Below are 24,725 nucleotides of genomic sequence, written 5' to 3' on the forward strand. Positions count from 1 at the left end.
TACCATGAACAATAAATTACAAAATAAACTTATTTGATTAAATAAATTTGAAGGGTAATCTTCATTGACATAACGGAATCTGAGTATTTCTATTATATAGAGAACATTTATTTTCCTTTTTCTGTTTTTAATTGATGACTTAATTCAGGCCTTCTGATTCCTCATAAGATGGTTAACTTGTATTGGCTGCAGGCATTTTCCCAGAACCAAACCCTGGAAATGTCATCATAGCAAAAGAGAGGATCTATAAAACTAAAAATAAAAATGTGAGAAACCCTGGAAAGACAGAAACTGTTTTGGGAAAAAAAAAAACAGTAACCCAGATGCAGCATACTTGAAGTCTTGGGAAGAGTTTGTTTGATATCATTTCATTTCCTCAAATGCTATTGGGTGGAAGAGTACCTTCTGCTTTGATACTGTGAGGCAGCAAAATGGCAGGACCACCAGGGCAGTGAGTGGGAGGGTCACACCAGGATGGTGCTGGTGTTGGTGAAGAGTAGATAACAGCAGGTCCTGGAGTTATCCCTTCTTCCTCCTTCACTCCGAGAGCACTGGGTGTGTATAACCAAAACATTAGGAGACTCTGGTCTATGCCCAGCTCTCAACTCCTTAAACTCACCAGGAAGGGTACAATACAGGGACTGGGCTCTCCCCTCCAACCCAAGTTCATATTACTAATGAAGACTGTGAATGTGACTGTGAGCTTACGGGGAACGCTAGATAACTGAGGAGCCCAACAGCTACAAAACAACTAAACAAGATATAGTGGATAACGTTTGATCTTATTTCATTAAGAAATAGATTACAAATTTAAGATAAGCATAATACATGTTCTCTAAGAAAGAAGAAAGCTAGTGGTAACATGAAATAAGAATTAGTAGTTATAAAGGAAAATAAAGAAGAAAAAGCTGAGTATGAAATACATGATTTAAAATAAATAGCAGAATAGAAACAACCAATAAATTAACAAGGAGGTGAAAAAACAGGTCAAAGAACTCCACCAGGAACACCAGGAATAAATAAAGGGAAATCATGTGACAAGTGTGGCTCAAATCTTAGCTCTGCCACTTACCAGCTGAATGACTTTAAGCAAGTCACTTAACTTAAGCGACTTAACTCCCAGCAACCATTTTACCACCTGTAAAATGGATATATTAATAGTACCTACTCTATACATTTATAGTGAGGATTAAATGAGCTAATATATGCAAAGTGCACAGAAGAGTCTTTGGTACCTAGCCAATACTATATACAATAAGCTATTATCATCATTAAGATATAGGATATATAAAAGAACAATTTGTAGGAGATGTAGGAGAGAAGCACACATGTCATCATTCAACTAGTAGGAGTCCTGGGAGAGAAAAACAATTGAGTGGAAAGAAGGTAATGTTTTGTTTTTTGTTTTTTTTTTTGCGGTACGTGGGCCTCTCACTGTTGTGGCCTCTCCCGTTGCAGAGCACAGGCTCTGGACACGTAGGCTCAGCGGCCATGGCTCACGGGCCCAGCTGCTCTGTGGCATGTGGGATCTTCCTGGACCGGGGCATGAACCCGTGTCCCCGGCATCGGCAGGCAGACTCTCAACCACTGCGCCACCAGGGAAGCCCGAAGGTAATGTTTGAAGAAAAGATTGCAAATATTCCAGAATTAAAGAAAGATGAAACATCTCTGATTGAAGGAGCTCACAGAGGAATAAACAAAATGGGTGAGAAAAAATCTATAGCTAGGCACATTATGATAAAGCTTAAGATCGAAGAGTGAGAGAAATTATAAATGATTCCAGAAAGAAAAAATAGAAAACCTTCAAAAGAACAATATTTGATTGACCTCAGACTTCTCCACAATAACATTGGATGCAAGAAGATAATGAAGTAATGTTTCAAGGTGTTGAAGTAAAACAAGTAAAAGAATTGGAAAAGTAGAACTTTGTATCCAGCAAAACTATTATTTAAATACGATGGAGCAAGAACGATGGTGTCAGGCATTCAAGGCTCAGAGGGTTTGTATCCAAAAGCCAACTTTGAAAAGACTATTGGAGGGAATATTCTAAGAAAAATGGAAATAAATTTAGGCAGTCACACTGAGATATATGGAAATAAGAGCTGAGTAAAGAACTTATTAAGTAATTTATAAGAATAATATGCCTGTGTATGTGTGTGTGTGTGTGATGTATGTGTGTGTGTATGGTGATGTGGAACTAAAATTCCATGTAATTGCAACCAAGAATGTGTGTGTAGTTTGGCTGCAGGAGCGGGTGAAAGAAAGAGGGAGCTGAGAGAGTTCTAAAGTCCTTGTCTTAGAGAGAAAATACAAATGTTGGTAAGTATAGGTCTTCATAAGTTAGGCATATAGAATATATAATTTTCACATCAGCAGAAAAATAATCTATCATAGAGGTGGGAAAGGGAAAAAATAAAAGAACCTCATCTTTTAGCTTCTCTCATGGTGTTAAATCCCTACTTCCTTTATTCTTAATTTTGTCATACACAGGTTGAGTTAACAATTGGCCACACACTCATTTGGCTTATTCCATTGTCACTATTAGAGACAGATAATATACTAGCTATAAATTATATACTAATATATCTAAAACCTCATTAATTCATAAGTAATTTGCTAAAATATTAACTTAATAAGTTATATTCTGTGACACGGCTGACAGAGATAGGTTGAGACTTAATTCCACAACAATTTAAGAAAATTAGGAGTGCACCAAGATTACAAGAGAGAATATTTAAATTACTCGAGACAACATTGTAAGGATCCCAAATATTTCCAAAGCAGCCATTTACTCACATCATTTACTTGCAAATATGCTCAGCTAAATCACTCTTATGTATTTATTCAATCTGTTCTCAATTCTTTCAGTCAGTATTTTATCACTCAATTTTCTGTTTAGAATAAATATTTATTATCAGTCTGGACATATAAAACATTTGAATTTTTCTTAAATTAAGACAAAAGCTTTCCTCCTTTTGATCTGAAGGAGTGGGGTAAGTTTCTACTGTAAGGAGAAATCTAGTGTTAAATCTTTACTAAGAGTGCAACACAACACTCGGGCCAACGTCACGTCAACCTTGGGTGGCAGTGTACACCCTCTAGGTAGGAAGCTGACCCATCCATGGGGATTCCAGTTTTCACAGTAAGCAGTATCGAAATTTTTTGTTGTTGTTGGGTTTTGGTTTTTGTTTTTTGTTTTTGGGGTACGCGGGCCTCTCACTGTTGTGACCTCTCCCGTTGCGGAGCACAGGCTCGGGACGCGCAGGCTCAGCGGCCGTGGCTCACGGGCCCAGCCGCTCCGCGGCATGTGGGATCTTCCCGGACCGGGGCACGAACCCGTGTCCCCTGCATCGGCAGGCGGACTCTCAACCACTGTGCCACCAGGGAAGCCCGAAATTTTTTTTTAAAAAAACTTTACACTTACATATACCATGCGGATGCGTTCAGACAAGATAACTGGTGCATAACCAAGTAACACATTCCTGGTTAAAACTACAACACATGTTTCTTTGGCTTATTACTATTATCTATCTTTTTTTTTTTTTTTTAATGGCAGAGAAGACTTGTTTTACTGAGTGGTTGGTCTTCACAATTGCTGAGGCCAAGGAGAGGAAGGGGGGAAGCTTTATTTCGTGGTCTCTGCCTCCTGGCCGGCCTCCAGGAGCTTGGCCTTGGCCAGGAGCAGCTCCCCAGGGCGCTGACGTGCTTCCCGTGTTCGCCCTGAGCTCTCGGCCCTGTCAGCCAGGAGCTCCCTGCGGGCGTTGTCCGTCTGCAGCTCTGATGTGTTCCGTGAGAATCCGCCCTCTCTGGGACACGCTCTCCTTCGCTTGCAGGTATCTGCTGTGATGCGGGCGGTGGTCGCTCGTCTTAGACCCGCGGTGTTCTCTGAGTAGTGGGCAAAGAGTTCTCATCCCCTTCGTCCAGGTTGCCTTCTTGGACATTCGAACGCCCTTTGCTTACTTGTACCCGTGTGCCTGCCCTTTTCCGGCATCCAGCCCGGGAAAGGACAGTCACAAGCTTGCGGCTTGTGATCGGCTCTGGATCTGCCAACGGGAGCCGGCAGTGGCTATTTCATTAGTCTTCTCAGAGTCCAGCCAGGCCTTCTCGACAGAGCGGAGGACGCTGGAGGCGAGCCTCTTTTGAGGCCTGACATTCTCATGGCTGCGGTCCAAGCGCCAAAGAAAAGTTAAGTTATCGGATTTTTTTTTCTCTTAAAAAATGTATTATCTTCTTACAAAATAATTATATTACAAATTCACTGTTGCAAAAACAATATCATCTGTAATCCTTTTGTTAATATTACATAAGAATATTTTACTTTTAATAAAAACAGGACTCTCCTTTTGCCATTAAAATCATAGTAAGGAGTGTTTCCCATGCCATGAATAATCTTCTGTAACAGAATTTTTAATGATTCCAAAGTACTCCACGGTATGGATGCTTTACAATTTATTTAATCAAGCCTGGAATGTTAAATATTTTTCTAGCTGTGCAACCTGTCTTTTCTGCATCTGTAAAATGAGGCCAGTACTCATGCCAGCTTTAAGGGTTGTTATGAGAATTAAATGAATTAACACATGCAAAGTCTTAGAACAGCACTGATTGATATTCCCTGTCTAAACTATGACCATCATCAAGGCAAGGACCATGTCTGCCTTGTTCAATATGGTATCTCTAGGATCTAACATCAACTTGGCACAGAGGAGGTGTTCAATAAATGGGAATCGTAGTGTTGGTTTTAACAGTACTGCTGGTAGAATTAAACTCTCAAGAAATATTTGTTGAATAAAGTAATTAACATTCTTTTACTTATATATTGATAGATAACTATTTTAAAACAATTAACTATACTAGGACACTCTGTAATAAATTCCAGGGTAAGTAACATTCCAGAGTAGCAAACATTTTGTTTTTAAATGCTAAGACCATTTTCGTTGCCAGCTGGAAATTCAGTGCAGTCTTAAATTCATTGGAGCAACATTTTCCAGGAAGTATTCAGTGGATGTTCCACAAGTAATTAATAGCTATTCTATGAATTTGTTGGGTGATTAAAGAAGTTTGTTAAACTTTGGGTTAAACAGAATTAAACAGTTATCTTTGCCACATCTCTGAACATTTTTTTTTTTTTTTTTTTGTGGTACGCGGGCCTCTCACTGTTGTGGCCTCTCCTGTTGCGGAGCACAGGCTCCAGACACGCAGGCTCAGCGACCATGGCTCACAAGCCCAGCGGCTCCGCGGCATGTGGGATCTTCCTGGACCGGGGCACAAACCTGTGTCCCCTGCATCGGCAGGCGGACTCTCAACCACTACGCCACCAGGGAAGCCCATCTCTGAACTTTTATAAAGCTACTGTGCACTGAGAATTTCTGAAAGGGATGTAGTATGTGGTGTTTCTCAAATTAATTTTATCACATAACTTTTTTTCATGGAGCATTTTCTGGTTTAAGTGTTGTACTGAACACAGTTTGGGAATTCAAGGATAATGTTTCTGAGATATAGATCTTTCCATTTTATAAACAAGAACACATATGGGGAGTAGGCTGGAGAGAGGAAAGGGACGAATGTGAAGTGGATGCTATGCTAGACACTTTACATGGAATGTCTGTGGTCATCACTGATGTTGCTTAGTAAACATGCAGGTGCCCACATTTTGGGTGCCGGTAGCATGGTACCTCCTAGACCCCTTTGTTGGTGGCAACCTCCTAGACACTTCTGTTGGTGTCACCATGTGACCAGTCCCAGCTAACGAACTGTGATTGGAAAGAACATGTGGCAATTTGGAACTTAGCATGTAATTGCCCATGTGAGATCACCCAGAGCTCTCCTGTCCCTCTGCCATGGCCACCTACAATGTGACAGGTGGCAGTGCTCTGTCAGTCTGTGCTCCTGAGTAAAGGGAGGAGGAATGGCTGCATGGGAGCAGACCCACAGCTACTGTAGCTCAAGAGAAAAATAAACCTTTGTTATTTTAAGCTGAGATTTGTGGGACTGTTTATTATTGCAGCCTAACCTGGTCTGCCCTGACTGATACAATATCTTATTTAATCTAGACAACCAACATACAAGACAGACAATATTGTTGTAAGTGTAAGTGATGTGAAAGTGGAGACTTTGAGAGCCTAAGTAATTTGTGTCTAAAGTTATGCTGCCAGTATTTGAACTGTCTTATTCCAAAGCCCATTTCATTTCCATCTTATCACTCTGCCTCAAAAAATGTGTTGAAATACAACTCTTAGATTTACTAAAGTACTTAGAAATAAGTAGGAGCTAGACAATTTTTATTGAACAATGTTGCTTATGCCCTTGAATTATTCTTTCACTGGGGTTAGTGAAAGGATGGAGTCCTGTGCAACGGTCCCCAACCTTTTTGGCACCAGAGACTGGTTTTGTGGAAGACAGTTTTTCCATGGATGTGGGGGGTGGGTGGGATGGTTCAGGCGGTAATGCAGGCGATGGGGGGGATGCAAGCAATGGTTTAGGCGGTAAGGCGAGCGATAAGGAGTGATGGGCAGCGACAGATGAAGCTTTCCTTGCTTGCCTGACACTCACCTCCTGCTGTGCGGCCCGGCTCCTAACAGGCCTCAGACCAGTAGTGGCTGGAGACCCCTGCTGTACTGTGCCAGCTAAGTACATTTCTAGAGGCTAAAGTGAAGGCTGGATGTAAAATTTCCTCTGGGGTCAGCAGAAATTTGATTCACCATAATTTCAAATCAAGGGATAAATCAACAGAGCAGCATAAATTGTCCAAAAGCTAATTTTGGAGTAATTTTCATCAGTTTCAAAATATGTTAGTTATAAGTTATCTAACCTTGGCATTATGAAAGCTATTCCATGCATATTTTGAAAATAAGTATTCTGCTTTTTCTATAGAAGCTGGAAGATGGGGATGATATCTTTTTATGTATCAGCAATTTTGAAAATCACATAAATTACACTTTTCTTTCACTAAGTCACTTCAATCATTAAACTTTGAGAGGGAAATAAGCTGCTCTAATTTTTAATCTCTTATTCATTGGTTGGACAAATAATTTTTGAGGGCACTGTGCTAGGCACTGAAGGTAGAGCAATGAATAAAGCAGACCAAAATCTCTGCAGTCTTGGATGCCATATTTTAGTAGGGGAAACAGATAATAACTAGATAATAAAATACAGTGTTAGATGGTGAGAAGCACTATGGAGAAAAATAAAGCAGAGATAGATATAGTTTGTATGTATGATATGGAAGAAGGATATAATTCACACAATAGGGCCTTGGAAGGTCTTACTGAGAAAGTGAAATTTCAAAAAAGCCCTAAAGAAGATAAAATAGCCATCTACCTGGCTTTGTGGAGGGAGCACATTCCAGGGTTATGGAATAGACAGAATAAGAGCTGTGATGCAGAAGTTTGCCTGGTATGGTCAAGAAGGCTGAAAGTCACTGTAGCTGGAGTAAAGTAAAGGGAAGGATTTTTTTAGTTTGGTTCATCATGAATACTGACCCTGGCAACTAGCACTGTACCTAGCACATAGTAGGCACTCCGTAAATGTGTGTTGAATAAATAAATCAACCAATGGGCAAAGGGTGTAAATGGGATTAGCACTGATGGCCAGAGGGATTCTAATTTTATCATATGTGTGCATGTATATACACATTTTTTTAATAAAAAAGGATTAAAGTAAATATGATCAGATCTTAATTAACCCAGTAGTCAATTCTGGGTTGTGAGAAAGTATAATGTAAGAGAAAGTACTCTTTAAATGTCTATTCAAAATTTCTAAAATTATAATAAACAACAAACAAACCATGGCAAACAATCCAAGAGATAATACCAAAAAATCACAAATCCCAAAGTGTCCAGTACAGGGCTTAGCGTTTTCACTTGCTATGTCATGTTATTCTACACACCTGTGAGAAACTTGGTATTATGTCCATTTTACAGCTGTGAAAACTAAAGCTCAGAGAGGTTATATGAGTTATATGAGTTGACCAAGCCTATGTACAACTGGGAAAGAGAAGAGCTGAAATTTTCATATAGGTTTTTATAATTCCAGTGCTTTTTTTTGAACACTATTCTGCATATAAAATATATGAAAATATCTTATATGCAGACATAAAAATATATGTATCTGTGTATAAAAATAGGCTTTCTACAAGTATACACTATAAGATATACTTAACCATTTGTCACATCTAGTAAAAATAAGTAGTAAGAAAAACAAAGGTGTAAAATTTTAATAAGATTTCCTGCTATTAATATTTGTTCATAAAGCAGTCATTCTGATTTTGCATCCTGTAGTCATTCTACTGACTACTCCCCTTCTTTCCTCTTACACCTCCAACTAATTGACATAGACACTACTCACCCACTTCCTAGAACTTAAACACATACTTCAGACTTACTCTATTTCCTAGTTATTCATAGAACTGAAGCCCTGTCTCTGGGTTACAGGGGGCTACTGGACTTAACCAGAGAAGTGGTTCTAATTCAGTCTGGTTAGCCTGCCCCATATTCACAGGACAGAATGAAAATCAGAATTACAGATTGTAGTTGTTTCAATTACATGTTGTATTTCTTTCAAGTTTCCATTTAAATACATTATTCCTACAGAAAAAGATTCCAGTGGTGCTAAGACACAGGTTGAGATGGAAATGTATCTCATTTATTAAGAATGAGAATTGGAATGGAATGACTAAAAGCTGGCAAAACATAAAAGGTCAGTGATTTCAGGGATGCCTTAGAGATTGTACATATAAGCGGATCAATGCAAATTAGAACAGATATAATAATTGCCTAGAAAGATCTGATGCTTTAATTTAAAATGCAAACTATTTCCTTAATTTCATTTTCTGATATTTCTTTGTTAGTGTATAGAAATGCAACATATTTCTGTGTATTAATCTTGTATCCTGCAACTTTAGCGAATTCATTAATGACCTCTAGTAGTTTTCTGGTAGTGTCTGTAGGATTTTCTATGTATACTATCATGTCATCTGCAAACAGTGACAGTTTTACTTCTTCCTTCTCAATTTGGACACCATTTATTTCTTTTTCTTCTCTGATTGCTGTAGCTAGGACTTCCAAAACTATGTTGAATGAAAGTGGCAAGAGTGGGCATCCTTGTCTTGTTCCTGATCTTAGAGGAAATGCTTTCAACTTTTCACCATTGAGAGTGATGTTAGCTGTGGGTTTGCCATATATAGGCTTTATTTTGCTGAGGTATGTCCCCTCTCTGCCCACTTTCTAGAGAGTTTTTTTTTTTAATCATAATTTGATGTGAAGTTTTATCAGAACTTTTTCTGCATCTATTGAGATAATCATATGATTTTTATTCTTCAATTTGTTAATGTGGTGTATCATATTGATTGATTTGCAGATACTGAAGAATGCTTGCATCCCTTGGATAAATCCCACTTGATTGTGGTGTGTGATCTTTTTAATGTATTGCTGAATTTGGTTTGTGAGTATTTTGTTGAGGATTTTTGTATCTATGTTCATCAATGATATTGGGCTGCAATTTTTCTTTATTGTGATATCTGGTTTTGGTATCAGGGTGATGGTGGCCTCATAGAATGAGTTTGGAAGTGTTCCGTCCTCTGCAATTTTTTGGAATAGTTACAGAATGTTAGGTGTTAACTTTTCTCTAAATGTTTGGTAGAATTCACTTGTGAAGCCATCTGGTCCTGGACTTTTATTTTGGGGAGTTTTTTTTTTTTTTTTTTTTTTTTACTGATTCAATTTTGTTACTGGTAATTGGTCTGTTCATATTTTCTATTTCTTCCTGGTTCAGTCTTGGGAAATTGTACCTTTCTAAGAATTTGTTCATTTCTTCTAGGTTGTCCATTTTATTGGCATATACTTACTTGTAGTAGTCTCTTATGATCCTTTCTATTTCAGTGGTGTCTGTTGTAACTTCCTTTTTCATTTCTGATTTTATTGATTTGGGCCCTCTCCCTGGTTTTTTGATGAGTCTGGCTAAAGGTTTATCAATTTTATTTATCTTTTCAAAGAGCCAGCTTCTAGTTTCATTGATCTTTTCTATGATTTTTTTAGTCTCTATTTTATTTCTTCTCTGATCTTTATGATTTCTTTCCTTCTACTAACTTTGGGTTTTGTTTGTTCTTCTTTTTCTAGTCACTTTTGTAAGGCTAGGTTGTTTATTTGAGATTTTTCTTGTTTCCTGATGAGCTTGAATCACTATAAACTTCCCTCTTATAACTGCTTTTGCTGCATCCCATAGGTTTTGGATTGTTGCGTTTTCATTTTCATTTGTCTCTAGGTATTTTTTGATTTCTCATTTGATTTCTTCAGTGATCCATTGGTTGTTTAGTAGCATATTGTTTAGCCTCCATGTGTTGGTGTTTTTTGCAGTTTTTGTCTTTTTGATTTGTAGCCTTATAGCACTGTGGTTGGAAAAGACACTTGATATGATTTCAATTTTCTTTAACTTACTGAGGCTTGCTTTGTGGCCCAGCATGTGATCTATCCTGCAGAGTATTCCATGAGCACTTGAAAAGAATGTGTATTCTGCTGCTTTTGGAAGGAATGCTCTTTAGCTATCAATTAAGTCCATATTGTCTAATGTGTTTTTTTTTGAATTTTATTTTATTTTTATTTTATACAGCAGGTTCTTATTAGTTACCTATTTTATACATATTAGCATATATATGTCAATTTCAATCTCCCAATTCACCCCACCACCAACCTCCCTCCAACCACTTTTCCCCCTTGGTGTCCATATGTTTGTTCTCTACATCTGTGTCTCTATTCCTGCCTTGCAAACTGATTCATTTATACCACTTGTCTAGGTTCCACATATATGTGTTGATATATGATATTTGTTTTTCTCTTTCTGACTTATTTCACTCTGTATGACACTCTCAAGGTCCATCCACATATCTACAAATGACCCAATTTCGTTCCCTTTTAAGGCTGAGTAATATTCCATTGTATATATGTGCCACATCTTCTTTATCCATTTGTCTGTCAGTGGGCATTTAGGTTGCTTCCATGACCTGGCTATTTTAAATAGTGCTGCAATGAACATTGGGGTGCATGTGTCTTTTTGAATTATGGCTTTCTCTGGGTATATGCCCAGTAGTGGGATTGCTGGGTCATGTGGTAATTCTATTTTTAGTTTTTTAAGGAACCTCCATACTGTTCTCCATAGTGGCTTCATCAATTTACATTCCCACTAACAGTGCAAGAGTATTCCCTTTTGTCCACACCCTCACCAGCATTTGTTGTTTGTAGATTTTCTGATGATGCCCATTCTAACTGGTGTGAGGTGATACCTCATTGTAGTTTTGGTTTGCATTTCTCTAATAATTAATGACGTTGAGCAGCTTTTCATACATTGGTTGGCCATCTGTATGTCTTCTTTGAAAAAATGTCTATACAAGTTTTCTGCCCATATTTTGATTGTTTTTTTTTAATATTGAGCTGCATGAGCTGTTTATATATTTTGGAGATTAATCCTTTGTCTGTTGATTCATTTACAAATATTTTCTCCCATTCTGAGGGAGAATTTCATCTTGTTTATATTTCCCTTTGCTGTGCAAAAAGCTCTGAAGTTTCATTAGGTCCCATTTGTTTATTTTTGTTTTTATTTTCATTACTCTAGGAGGTGGGTCAAAAAAAATCTTGCTGTGAATTATGTCAAAGAGTGCTCTTCCTACATTTTCCTATAAGAGTTTTATAGTGTCCGGTTTTACATTTAGATCTTTAATCCATTTTGAGTTTATTTTTGTGTATGGTGTTAGGGAGTGTCCTAATTCCATTCTTTTACATGTAGCTGTCTAGTTTTCCCAGCATCACTTACTGAAGAGACTGTCTTTATTCCATTGTATATCCTTGCCCCCTTTGTCATAGATTAGTTGACCATAGTTGCATGGGTTTGTCTCTGGGTTTTCTATCCAGTTCCATTGATCTATATTTCTGGTTTTTGCCAGTACCATATTGTCTTGATTACTGTAGCTTTGTAGTATAGTCTGAAGTCAGGGACTGTGATTCCTTGAGCTCCATTTTTTTCCCTCAGGATTGCTTTGGCTATTTGGGGTCTTTTTTGTCTCCATACAAGTTTTAAGATTTTTTGTTCTAGTTCTGTAAAAGATGCCATTGGTAATTTGATAGGGATTGCATTGAATCTGTAGATTGCTTTGGGTAATATAGTCATTTTTACAATATTGATTCTTCCAATCCAAGAACATGGTATATCTCTCCACCTGTTGGTATCATCTTTAATTTCTTTCATCAGTGTCTTGTAGTTTTCTGCATACAGATCTTTCTCTCCCTAGGTAGGTTTATTCCTAGGTATTTTATTCTTATTGCTGCAGTGGTGAATGGGATTGTTTTCTTAATTTCTCTTTCTTATTTTTCATTGTTAGTGTATAGGAATGCAAGAGATCTCTGTGCATTAATTTTGTATCCTGCAACTTTACCAAATTCATTGATTAGCACTAGTAGTTTTCCGGTGGCATCTTTAGGATTCTCTATGTATAGTATCATGTCATCTGCAAACATGACAGTTTTACTTCTTCTTTTCCAATTTGAATTCTTTTTATTTCTTTCTCTTCTCTAATTGCCGTGGCTAGGACTTCCAAAATTATGTTGAATCACAGTGGCGAGAGTGGGCATCCTTGTCTTGTTCCTGATCTTAGAGGAAATGCTTTCAGTGTTTCACCATTGAGAATGATGCTTGCTATGTGTTTGTTGTATATGGCCTTTATAATGTTGAGGTAGGTTCCCTCTATGCCCACTTTCTGGAGAGTTTTTATCATAAATGGATGTTGACTTTAGTCAAAATCTTTTTCTGCATCTATTGAAATGATTATATGGTTTTTATTCTTCAATTTGTTAATGTGGTGTATCATATTGATTGATTTGCGTATATTGAAGAATCCTTGTATCCCTGGGAAAAATCCTACTTAATCATGGTGTATGATCCTTTTAATGTGCTGTTAGATTCTGTTTGCTAGTATTTTGTTGAGGATTTTTGCATCTATATTCATCAGTGATATTGGTCTGTAATTTTCTTTTTCTGTAGTATCTTTGTCTGGTTTTGGTATCAGGGTGATGTTGGCCTCGTTAATGAGTTTGGGAGTGTCCCTTTCCCTGCAATTTTTTGGGAGAGTTTGAGAAGGATGGGTGTTAGCTCTGCTCTAAATGTTTGATAGAATTCACCTGTGAAGCCGTCTGGTCCTGGACTTTTGTTTGTTGGAAGATTTTTAATCATAGTTTCAATTTCATTACTTGTGATTATTCTGTTCATATTTTCTATTTCTTCGTGGTTCAGTCTTGGAAGTTTTCACTTTTCTAAGAATTTGTCCATTTCTTCCAGGTTGTCCATTTTATTGGCATAGGGTTTTTTGTAGTAGTCTCTTAGGATGCTTTGTATTTCTGCCATGTCAGTTGTTACTTCTCCTTTTTCATTTCTAATTCTGTTGATTTGTGTCTTCTCCCTTTTATTCTTGATGAGTCTGGCTAATGGTTATTCAATTTTGTTTATCTTCTCAAAGAACCAGCTTTTAGTTTTATCGATCTTTGCTACTGTTTTCTTTGTTTCTATTTCATTTATTTCTGCTCTGATCTCTATGATTTCTTTCCTTCTGCTAACTTTGAGTTTTGTTTGTTCTTCTTTCTCTAGTTCCTTTAGGTGTAAGGTTAGATTGTTTATTTGAGATATTTCTTGTTTCTTGAGGTAGGCTTGTATTGCTATAAACTTCCCACTTAGAACTGCTTTTGCTACATCCCATAGGTTTTGGATCATCATGTTTTCATTGTAATTTGTCTTTAGGTGTTTTTTGATTTGCTCTTTGATTTCTTCAGTGATCTCTTGGTTATTCAGTAACATATTGTTTAGCCTCCATGTGTTCATGTTTTTTATGTCTTCTTCTCTGTAATTTATTTCTAATCTCATAGTGTTGTGGTCAAAAAGGATGCTTGATATGATTTCAGTTTTCTTAAATTTACCAAGGTTTGATTTGTGACCCAAGATGTGATCTATACCGGAGACTGTTTTGTGTGCACTTGAGAAGAAAGTGTAATCTGCGGTTTTTGGATGGAATGTCCTATAAATATCAATTAAATCTATCTGGTCTATTGTCATTTAAAACTTGTGTTTCCTTACTAATTTTCTGTCTGGATGATCTGTCCATTAATGTAATGAGGTGTTAAAGCCCCTACTATTTTTGTGTTACTGTCAATTTCTCCTTTTATGTCTGTTCAAAGTTGCCTTATATATTGAGGTGCTCCTGTGTTGGGTGCATATATATTTACAATTGTTATATCTTCTTGTATTGATCCCTTGATTATTATGCAGTGTCCTGCTTTGTCTCTTATAACAGTTTCTATTTTAAAGTCTTTTTTGTCTGATATAAGTATTGCCACTCCAGCTTTCTTTTGATTTCCATTTGTTTGGAATGGGAATCCCCTCACTTTCAGTCTGTATGGAAACAATTCCATTTGCCATCATATCAAAAAGAATAAGATACATAGGAATAAACCTACCTGAGGAGGCAAAAGACCTGTAATTCAAAAACTACAAGATGCTAATGAAAGAAATTGAGGATGACACAAACAGATGTAAAGAAATACCATGTTCTTGGATTGGAAGAATCAATACTGTTAAAATGACTATACTATCCAAGGCAATCTACATATTCAGTGCAATCCCTATCCAATTACCAATGGCATTTTTCACAGAACTAGAACAAAAAATTTTTAAATTCATATGGAAACACAAAAAACCCGAATAGCCAAAATAATCTTGGGAAAGAAAAACAGTGCTGGCGGTATCACACTCCCTGATTTCAGACTATACTACAATGCTATAGTAATCAAAACAGTATGGGTCTGGCACAAAAGCAGACACATACATCAATGGAATAGGGTAGAAAGCCCGGAAATAAACTTGCACACTTATGGCAATTAATCTACAATAAAGGAGGTAAGAATATACAATGGAGAAAAGGCAGTCTCTTCAATAAGTGGTGCTGGGAAAACTGGACAGCTACATGTAAAAGAATGAAATTAGAACACTTTCTAACACCATACACAAAAATAAACTCAAAATGGATTAAAGACCTAAATGGAAGGCCAGACACTATAAAACTGTTAGAAGAAAACATAGACAGAACACTCTTTGACATAAATCACAGCAAGATCTTTTTTGACCCATGTCCTAGAGTAGTGAGAATAAAAACAAAAATAAACAAATGGGACCGAATTAAACTTAAAAGGTTTTGCACAGCAAAGGAAACCATAAACAGGACAAAAAGACAACCCTCAGAATGGGAGAAAATATTTGCAAATGAAGCAATTGACAAAGGATTAATCTGCAAAATTTACAAGCAGCTCATGAAGCTCAATATTAAAGAAACAAACAACCCAATCAAAAAATGCGCAGAATATCTAAATAGACATTTCTCCAAAGAAGACATACAGATGGCTAATAAACATAGGAAAAGCTGCTCAACATCACTAATTACTAGAGAAATGCAAATCAAACCACAGTGGGGTATTACCTCACCAGTCAGAATGGTCATCATCAAAAAATCTACAAGCAATAAATGCTGGAGAGGGTGTGGAGAAAAGGGAAACTTCTTGCACTGTTGGTGGGAATATAAATTGATACAGCCACTATGGAGAACAATATGGAGGTTCCTTAAGAAACTAAAAATAGAAGTACCATGGGACCCAGCAATCCCACTACTGGGCATATAGCCAGAGAAAATCATAATTCAGAAAGACACATGCACCGCAATATTCATTGCAGCACTATTTACAGCAGCCAGCACATGGAAACAACCTAAATGTCCATCAACAGAGGAATGGATAAAGAAGATGTGGTACATATATACGATGGAATATTAGTCAGACATAAAAAGGAACAAAATTGGGTCATTTGTAGAGACATGATCGATCTAGAGACTGTCATACAGAGTGAAGTTAGTCTGAAAGAGAAAAACAAATATCATATTTTAACGCATATATGTGGAATCTGGAAAAATTGGTATAGATGATCTTATTTACAAAGCAGAAATAGAGGTCCAGATGCAGAGTACAAAGGTATGAATATCAAGGGTGAAGGAGGGGTAGGATGAATTGGGAGACTGGGATTGACATATATACACTACTGATACTATGTATAAAATAGATTAACTAATGAGAACCTACTGTATAACACAGGGTACTCTACTCAATGCTCTGTGGTGACCTAAATGGGAAGGAAATGGAAGAAAAAGAGGTACATATATATATAGCTGATTTACTTTGCTGTACTGTAGAAACTAATACAACATTGTAAAGCAACTATACTCTAATAAAAATTAAAAATAAAATAAAATTACCAGAAAGCTAAAAAAATAAAATAAAAAATAAATAAAAAGAAATAATAAAGAAACCCCCCCAAACCCCAAATAAACAACAACAAAAAAATGCAGACTGCATTGTGGATTATAATGGCATTCTATTTTCCCCTTAGAATTCCATGGGCCCTGTATTCCCTGCATACAAGGAAATGCAAAATGTTCTTGGCACAAAGAAAGAGTCTCCTTCTGCTTCCTCTGATGTGACAAGTGACAGAGTTGGATAGTCAGAGCTATAGTCATCTCGGGAGGGCACCACCTATGGGGTGCAATAAAAGAAAAGTCATACCTGAGGTACTGCTTTGCTTCAGGAATCCTTCATGGCCAGGTGTATTAATGTCTCTGAGCCAAGCTGGCCTCAGCCAAAGTAATTTTCTTCATTGAATATATTTATCATGGCACTTTTAAAAAGTGCCATGATAAATATATAGAAGTTAAAGTCAAATTTAAAAGTTTCTGTGAGAGCTAGTACATAAGATTGGAAGTCAGAGGTGAGGAGTTGGGGATCCAGTATTGCCGCTGACTGGCTCTGTGACATGGGGCTGGCACTCCAGCCCCCAAGATGACTCTTAAGGTGTCAGTCAGCTCTGGTTCCATTGTACCTTGTTATCCAAGGAAGCATGCAACTACAGTAGTGAGATAACACAGGAAAGAGTTCATCATGCTCCCTCCCCAACCAAGTGTTTACGTTTCTAATCTTCACTATCAGAAAATTATTTTTTACATGTGTCAGTTTTCTCATGTTATGAGTTAGGTCAGGGGGGGAAAATATTTTTTTTCTGCATTACTTAACACTATTTCTAATATTGTAGTTGATTAAAAAATTAATTGGATGACTGGATTTTTTTAATTGCAAATGGGAAACCAAGGGCCAGATGATCAGCATAGCTCTACCATTATTGACAGATGATGTTACTGAAAGATGAGTTACTAGCATTCCATATTCTGAGGTTTACTGCAGTTTTTTTCTGTACTAGGAAGGCTACATCAAATTAATTTGGTGATTCTAGCATAATGGTTCTCCATTCTTTTTTTAAATTATTTTAATTTTTAAAATTGAGGTATAATTGATATAACACTATGTTAATTTCAAGTTACAACATAATGACTCAATATTTGTATATAATGCAAAATGATCACCACAATAAGTCTAGTTAACATCTACCAATATATATAGTTACACCTTTTTCCTTGTGATGAGCACTTTTAAGATCTGCTCTTAGCAACTTTCAAATATGCAGTACAGTATTATTGACTATAGTCATCATGCTGTACATTACATATTACATCCACATGACTTATTTATTCTATATTTGGAAGTTTGTACCTTTTGATCTCCTTCACCCGTTTGCCCTCTCCTCACTTCCTGCCTCTGAGAACCACTAATCTGTTCTCTGTACGTGCAAGCTTCTTTTTTTCTTTTCTTTTCTTTTTTCTTTTCTTCTTTCTTCCATTTCCCCTTTCCTCCTTCCTTCCTTCCACATAGTCACTAGCATTGCATATTCTGAGGTTTATTGCAGTTTTTAAAAGTGAGATCATACAATATTTGTCTTTCTCTGTGTGACTTATTCACTTAGGATAATGCCTTCAGGTTCCAACCATGTTGTCACAAATGGCAAGATTTTATTCTTTCTTATGGTTGAGTAATATTCCATTTTTTATATATATATATATATATATATATATATATATATATGCCACATATTCTTTATCCATTCACCCATTGATGAACAATTAGGTTGTTTATGTGTCTCCAGGCCTTAGCTATGGGTTTACTCCCTGTGTAGACCATTAACCTATGTATGAAGATCCCAAAGATTTGCTGCCTTGGAAAGCTAGGTTGCTAATCATGGGAGGTACACTGAATGAATGTAAAGATGGCTTGGTGTAACCTATCACCAAAACTGGAAAAAGCGCTATTCTACTTTATAATCATCTTGGTACTAGCATTCACATCCCAGAGTCATGAAAAATTCAAATTAATCTGTCAGGCAGAAAGCTGTTGCTCTCAGGGTGAGAAAGTAAAGGGCAGTGAATTGAATTAAACATATTTAATGTAAGTATGGAAAAAGCTCCTATACTTCTGAAAGGGTTTTGAGATATCATTTAGATTTGAGAGTCACCAAATTAAAGGAGGTTCTCTAGCTCCCAAGCTATATTCATTAGTTCTATAAACATGCAAGTAGTTGCCATGTTTTTGGTGGATCTGTGCCATCATGGCCAGATATGGATGAAGGAAGCTCCATCACATGGAAAACAAAGCAGACTGCTACACAAGTCTGTTCACTTTTTACTCCTTTTATTAGGACCAAGCTGGATTTTAAACATTTATAAGGACTTCTCATTGCTTTTATTTCCCTTTTGGGGTTTTGTATTTTATAGAAGGTATGTGAAGATAACTTAATCCAAAAAGCTTGCATTTAATATGGGGAAAAACACATTTACATGGTATCCAGATCCTTTATCCAACTATATTTTGCATACTCCTCCAGTTTTTTATTGGTAACTTTTTCTTTCCATGTTCCACAGTATTATTTATCTTTCTGGCATTTACAGAGCTCCCCTTCTATTTTCTCCCTCACCAATAAGTATCTTTCAACTTTTGGCTTCTTTTCAGTCAAAATCACCTCTACATAGCTTATCTTCTTTCTTCCATTCATTTGGATCACATTCCCCATAAACTTGCAAATAAACTTCTAATAAACCCTAATTTGGGATCTATTCCTGAAAAATAATTCAAGTTGGTATAAGTGTTTTAGCTTCTCTTTTCTAGGAACCTTGAGAAATAAAGTTAAACGTCATTCCTTCAATTTTACATGTAAAGAATATAGTTTTAATAGCATTTGAGAAATATACCTATTTATAGGCTATGGATAATAAAAGATTTAGAAGGAATATGACCAAAACGACATATAATATAAGCAGCAGAGGGGTCTTCAAGTAACACTGTCTTATCTAAAGCAAGTTCTTTGGTCTGACTCTAATGCCTATTGAGGAACTTTTCTTTATTTGGTTTCCTTTACACTTGGAGTAGAAGAAAAAGGAAAAAAGAAAACTGGAAATGTAAAACCACCCTTCAGTCTGCTTCCAAGAACATCTTGTGCAGCTCACAATATAACATCTCCACCTAGTGTCATTTTAAGGATCCTACAGCAACTCCTTAAAAATTGATTAAACTTTTCAGACTAATATGTCTAACACAATTTTAGTTAGTTTAACCTTAAACATGTGTTATTTAGAATTAATTAATTGGAATTGGGGAGGCATCAGCATGAAAATTAAGAATGTAAGGAGTCTTTCTTCAGAGAAATAAAAAGAGCAGCCACAAATAGTAATCAATATGATGGAACAATTATCCTTGTAGTTCCTGAAGTGGAGAAATGACATGTTTTAAAAAAAAAAAAAAAAGCTAAGTAGGTGTATCCCATCAGTCTAGGTTTTCTGGTTGCTGTACTTTGAATGCATGCAGCCTGTATAAATGAGATTGGTATTCATTGACTGAAAGGCAGAGAGTTTAGGGAAGAGTATTTGTTGAGCTTCTAGTATGCACTGGGTATTATGCCACTTGTTTCTGGACACACTTTGAGACAGTATAACATAGTGGTTTTGTCTGCAGGTTTCAGAGACAAACTGGGGCTACTTATTTGCTATATGACCTTGAGTAAACTACTTAAGCTCTGTGTGTCCCAGTTTCCTCAACTGAAACGTGGGGCTACAGGGGGCTAGCATGTTTGCCAAAGTTACTGGGAAAAATAAATGAACTAATATGTGAAAATCCCTTAAAGTTGTTTCTGGCACATAGTAAGTGCTCACTATTAACATCATCATTTAAACCTCATGAACCCCATTTTAAACTAGGGCTCAGAGAAGTTATTTCTCCAGGGTGTCATAATCACAAAATGGTAACATAGGGATTTGAGCCCAGATCTGTATGACTCCAAAGTTCTTGCTCATTCCTTACTGTTGGAGTATGTTAATATATATATGTATGTATGTATGTATATATATATATATATATATATATATATATATATATATATATACATACACGCACACACGACTTGTTAACTAAGGAAATTTAAGACATTCATTAGTGCCTCGAATATATGGAGACAACAAATTGAAATCACAAATTAGTGTAGAAGAAAGCAACACGAGGTTGGGAATTAGGGGGGGGCTGTGTTTACTGTGTTAACTCAGTGGATTATTCTGGGCATCAAGTTCCTCCTTTGTTAAAGGAGAAGCTACATGATCTAGGTTCTTTCCAGTTCTAATACTCCATGAATCTATGGAATTGGTTCCTAACGTCATCTTTTTCTTTCTTTGTCTGTCACATAAACCCAAGCTCTATTTTTAAAGGAGGCAAAATTCAGGGTTATGCGTGCAGAATGTGACACAACCGTATCCATGAAAGCTGCTTTTACACGAGTACAACCTGGTTCTTCAGCTCCGCCACGGCCAAATCACTCTCCCAACTGATTATAGCTGTACAGTCCGACCTATTACTACTAAGTCTCCGATTCAGCCCAACCTCTTGCGCACTTAAACCACTCAATCTTTACAAGTCTACTCTATTGCAAATCCTTCTTTTAGGCTTATATCTCCCCACCCCCACCCCCAAGTCCTTATTTAAAGAGGTTCATAGTATATATGACCGTCTTGGGTCAGACTAGCAGTTTAAGACTTGAAAACGCTGAGAAAAAGAACCTTTACAATGCATCCACATTCCCCCACAAGTAAGAGAAGTACGGAAGTTCAAATTACAGCCCTTGTTTTTAAACGCCTCAACAAAACACGCAGGACCCTTTTTCGGTATCAGTCTCTGCCCAACTGCGCCGACAACTGGCTCTCCTCGCTCCAATTGGCTAAAGCGTCTGTCACTCCAAAAGTTTTTTTCTCCCCTTCCAAGAGCCACCTTCGGATTTAAACCTTAGTCCCGCCCACTCCCCCGCCCCCCTCCCCAGAGCTGGTCACTGATTGGTCGAGGCGTCATTCCGCGTGGGCTGCCAAGGCCACCGAGCGCTGCGCCAGCTGGGAGACCAGGCTAGGCGCGAGGACGCCGCGAGCTCCTCCACGTGGGCTCCCCTCCCCCCTGTGGCGACCACCGCTCCGAGCGACTGGCCCCGAAACGGTGGCGGCGGTTTGTGGTCGTTGGTCCCAGGGATTTAGGACGAACATTTGAAGACCCGAGGGGTGAGGAAGGGATGGGGGCCGCAGGGACACTGGAGACCCTGCCTCCTGGCTGCAGAAAGCCCTGTCCGACTCCCTGCCCCGGCAGTTGAGCAGCGGGGACCCAAGCCCGGCGGGAGGCGGTGTTTGCGGGTTACTCAAGCCCGACGGGAGGCGGTGTTTGCGGGTTGCCCCAGCCCCGTCGAGCAGCGGAAGGGCAGGTGCCCTCGGCGTGGCTTCCCGCCCCAGGGGCATCTTTTGAGCAGACTGGGCCCGCCGTCGCTGCTTGCGCCGCGTGGCCTCGCAGGCAGTCCGCCCCCAGCCCCGCGGTCCTGTTGGGGCCCCTCTGCGGCTCCTTCCGTCCGCGGCGCCCTGCCCTCTCTCCGCCTTATTTCCGCTCTCCCCCGCTGCCTTCCGGCCGCTTCCCATCCGCTTCCCTCCATGTTCTTCTCCTAACGCTCTTCTGTCGATCGCCGCAGGTCCAGGCCGCCCGCCTGACCTCCCGGCCGTGCAGCCGTTGTCGCACCCGCGCGTCCCCTCTGGAGGCTTTGGGACGACGCCCTGGGCGTCCCACTGCTGGGTGAGATTTGGCAATTACGTCGTTCTTTTCATCGAGTTGTAACGGGGATGAGCCTCGAACTTTCTTCTCAGCCTTGGACTCTCTTCTGTTCCTCCCCAAGGGCTCTCTCGTGTGTCGGGTGTTGACAGTGGCGGGCTGCGGGTGTAGAGGGTGATAGTGACCCCTCTCCCCCGCGACAAGCGGCGTGCAGCCGTGGACTACTACACGCGTGAATACCCGCACAGTATCATCTTTGTTTCCTAACGTCACATGGTTTTAATTACTAATTAAATAAAAATATTTTGGGGGGGTACCAGAAAGACCGCTGAACCTGGAGTCAGGAGACATGAGGTTACATCCTTGCATTGGTTTGAATTCTGAGATACTTGTGAAGCTGCTTGGTTTATTTGGGCACCGTTGCTTCATATGTGAATTTAGTTTAGCTAATGTTGACGTTTCTTTCAGCTGTCTCTTTACATTCTTGATGAATACTCTATAGCCCTTATCGTATATGGTGATTCTAATATAGGCCAATATCATGGAACATCAGCAGGTGCTTTTAAAGACTTGCCTTCTTTTACACATCTGTACCACTTTGTGTTTGAGGATGATGCCATAGAACCAGGAAGCAGGATATGTTGCATGTATAAGTAGACTAACATATAAATAACATTCGCGTGTTGATAGAATTTTGCTTAGTTAAATAATTAGAAGGTATTTTCCTTTCACGAATCACTGCAGTGTATAGTAGAGGAGTTTGACAAACTTCCATTTAGAGCTTTTCAGAATTAAAGTTCATCATGGGCTCTCATGATATATTCCTTTCCAGAGTACACATTAAAAATATTCTATTTTAAGAATAGCTTGATTGCAATTATGTGCCATTAGAAACATAAAGATTAGTATTAGTGCTGCAGTTATTAAATATTAGCAGTGCCGTAATTAGCACTGCTTCAACTGCTAATTTTCACTTAAGAAGATGGAGTGTTCAACTTGAACATAATTACCTAAGATTATAATACATATCAACACTTGAAATATAAAGTGAAATGTAAAGTGTATCTTTTATTGAAAAATAAGATGTAGCATTACCAGATATATAATGAGGCAAAAATTATTAGTAACAAGAATATGCCCAATTTGTGGACAGAAATTAAGCCTTATATTTTTAAGGGTGTCATTTTTGTTGTTAGGAAACTTAGACATGCTAGTTTAAGGAGGGTTTGGTGTAAAATCTGTCCAGATTTGCATATTAATGCTGGTTGTTGTTTCTCATTTTATTACCTGAGAGTTGGTGAAGCAAGAAAATGAGGGAAGAAAATATGATCTCTGTGTTCAAATTGTAACAGATTTCAGGTGACAGATTATAGAAAACCTTATGTAATCAATAGTAATGCATAATTTTGTAGTAGTGTACAAGAATTTTGGTCCTATTGTGGATAGCTTTATCCGAAGTTCAAAGAGCATATTACACTTTTGTATTCAAAGCACTATTTTAAAAATTTATTTTTAGTTACAATTATTTTTTAAAGTAGTTCAATTTTTAAGTTTTTTCTGAATTTAAACCTGCCCTCCACAGTACTCCTAGAGGTTGTGAGACACCTAGTACTAAAACTTTTTATACTTTATTTATTTAACTTCTAGGAATAAAAATGTGCTCTCATTCTTTCATAAAAGTAATGGAATTGAACTGATCCATTTATACCCTTTTAATGTTAGACTTACACATCCATACATTTTTGACTAATCCTTCTCATTTTTCCAACCATGTTCCTGTAGTGCAGTCTGTCACTAAAATGAGTTGTTGCTAAAAAACCTCCATTGACTTGCTAACCATGTACCACACTCAGTAACAACTGAACAAATGAGAAACTTAATGCCATGTAATTTAAAGGATGCCTTAAAGATCTAATGTGCTTTCTATAAATGTATTTTGATATTTTTAAAATTAATACTTTTTCACTATTGCATTCAGTTTTTAAAAATCCAAATAAAATTTATAAAATGTTCATTTTCACAACTTCATAAATTTTTACAGTAATTCAGAAGATGAAGTTTCCATTTAAGTAGTTTGAACACAACTGACAAGTTCCTTTAGATGAATGATTAATTTTCATTTATATTTTGCTAAAATTGTGCTTGTTATTTTTTCATTAATATTATTTTCTATTTTGAAAGGGAGTAGGAATTTGAAATTTTATATTTTTGTTAACTTATTAAGATGTTTAATATTAATGAAGATATAGTTAGCATTTCAAGCTACAGGCTTGATTCAAATTGCTGCTTGAATATCTATCCTGTGATTGGCTATACTATCTCGGACTCCTGCTTTATAGCTTAGTGGATTTTTTGTTTTTCTTCTACTTTTGAAACTGAGATGGAGAGGAATCTTTGAAAGTCCAAAGTTTAGGAAAAAATATTTATCTGTGAAAGCTAGAGTTTATAGAGTACAACAACTTTTAATCTACCCTTCCTACTTTTTTTTTTTTTTTTTTTTTGCATAAACCATGTATGCCATTCTCATGCTCAGGACCCTCCTTCCTTTACTCAGATTCCTTGGGTCAGCAGGGTAGGAAGAAAGTTTGTAAAACACTTAGGGCTGTGAATACACAGCTGAAAGTGGCAGAGGACTAACTGAGCCTTGGAGGCTTC

At 37.6% G+C, this 24,725-nt stretch overlaps 2 protein-coding genes across 2 annotated transcripts in view; one reads left to right on the forward strand and one right to left on the reverse strand.

Annotated features, from left to right (window-relative positions):
- Positions 1–3,625: 3,625 nt before the first annotated feature.
- Positions 3,626–21,338, reverse strand: LOC132426233 (large ribosomal subunit protein eL19-like). Its single transcript, XM_060013153.1, has 3 exons — positions 21,286–21,338; positions 4,019–4,161; positions 3,626–3,885 (listed from the first exon to the last, which is right to left on the reverse strand). Exons 1-3 carry the CDS (start codon positions 21,336–21,338, stop codon positions 3,626–3,628), a joined length of 456 nt encoding a protein of 151 aa, XP_059869136.1.
- Positions 16,194–24,725, forward strand: part of RBM46 (RNA binding motif protein 46) — a 48,408-nt gene continuing 39,876 nt past the window's right edge. Inside the window, exon 1 of the mRNA XM_060011655.1 lies at positions 16,194–16,224. The gene's annotated coding sequence lies outside the window, so the exon portion shown is untranslated. The remainder of the gene's footprint in view (positions 16,225–24,725) is intronic.

The sequence above is a fragment of the Delphinus delphis genome, chromosome 5, assembly GCF_949987515.2.
Source record: "Delphinus delphis chromosome 5, mDelDel1.2, whole genome shotgun sequence".
NCBI lineage: Eukaryota > Metazoa > Chordata > Mammalia > Artiodactyla > Delphinidae > Delphinus > Delphinus delphis.

What these genes read in the sequence shown, in the direction of transcription:
- LOC132426233 (XM_060013153.1), bottom strand. Translation starts at nt 21,338, where the DNA reads ATGACGCCTCGACCAATCAGTGACCAGCTCTGGGGAGGGGGGCGGGGG. An exon ending in GGAGGGGGGCGGGGGAGTGG is followed by an intron (nt 4,162 to 21,285) that starts GCGGGACTAAGG and finishes CTTGGACCGCAG; the next exon opens with CCATGAGAATGTCAGGCCTC. An exon ending in GAGCCGATCACAAGCCGCAA is followed by an intron (nt 3,886 to 4,018) that starts GCTTGTGACTGT and finishes CCCACTACTCAG; the next exon opens with AGAACACCGCGGGTCTAAGA.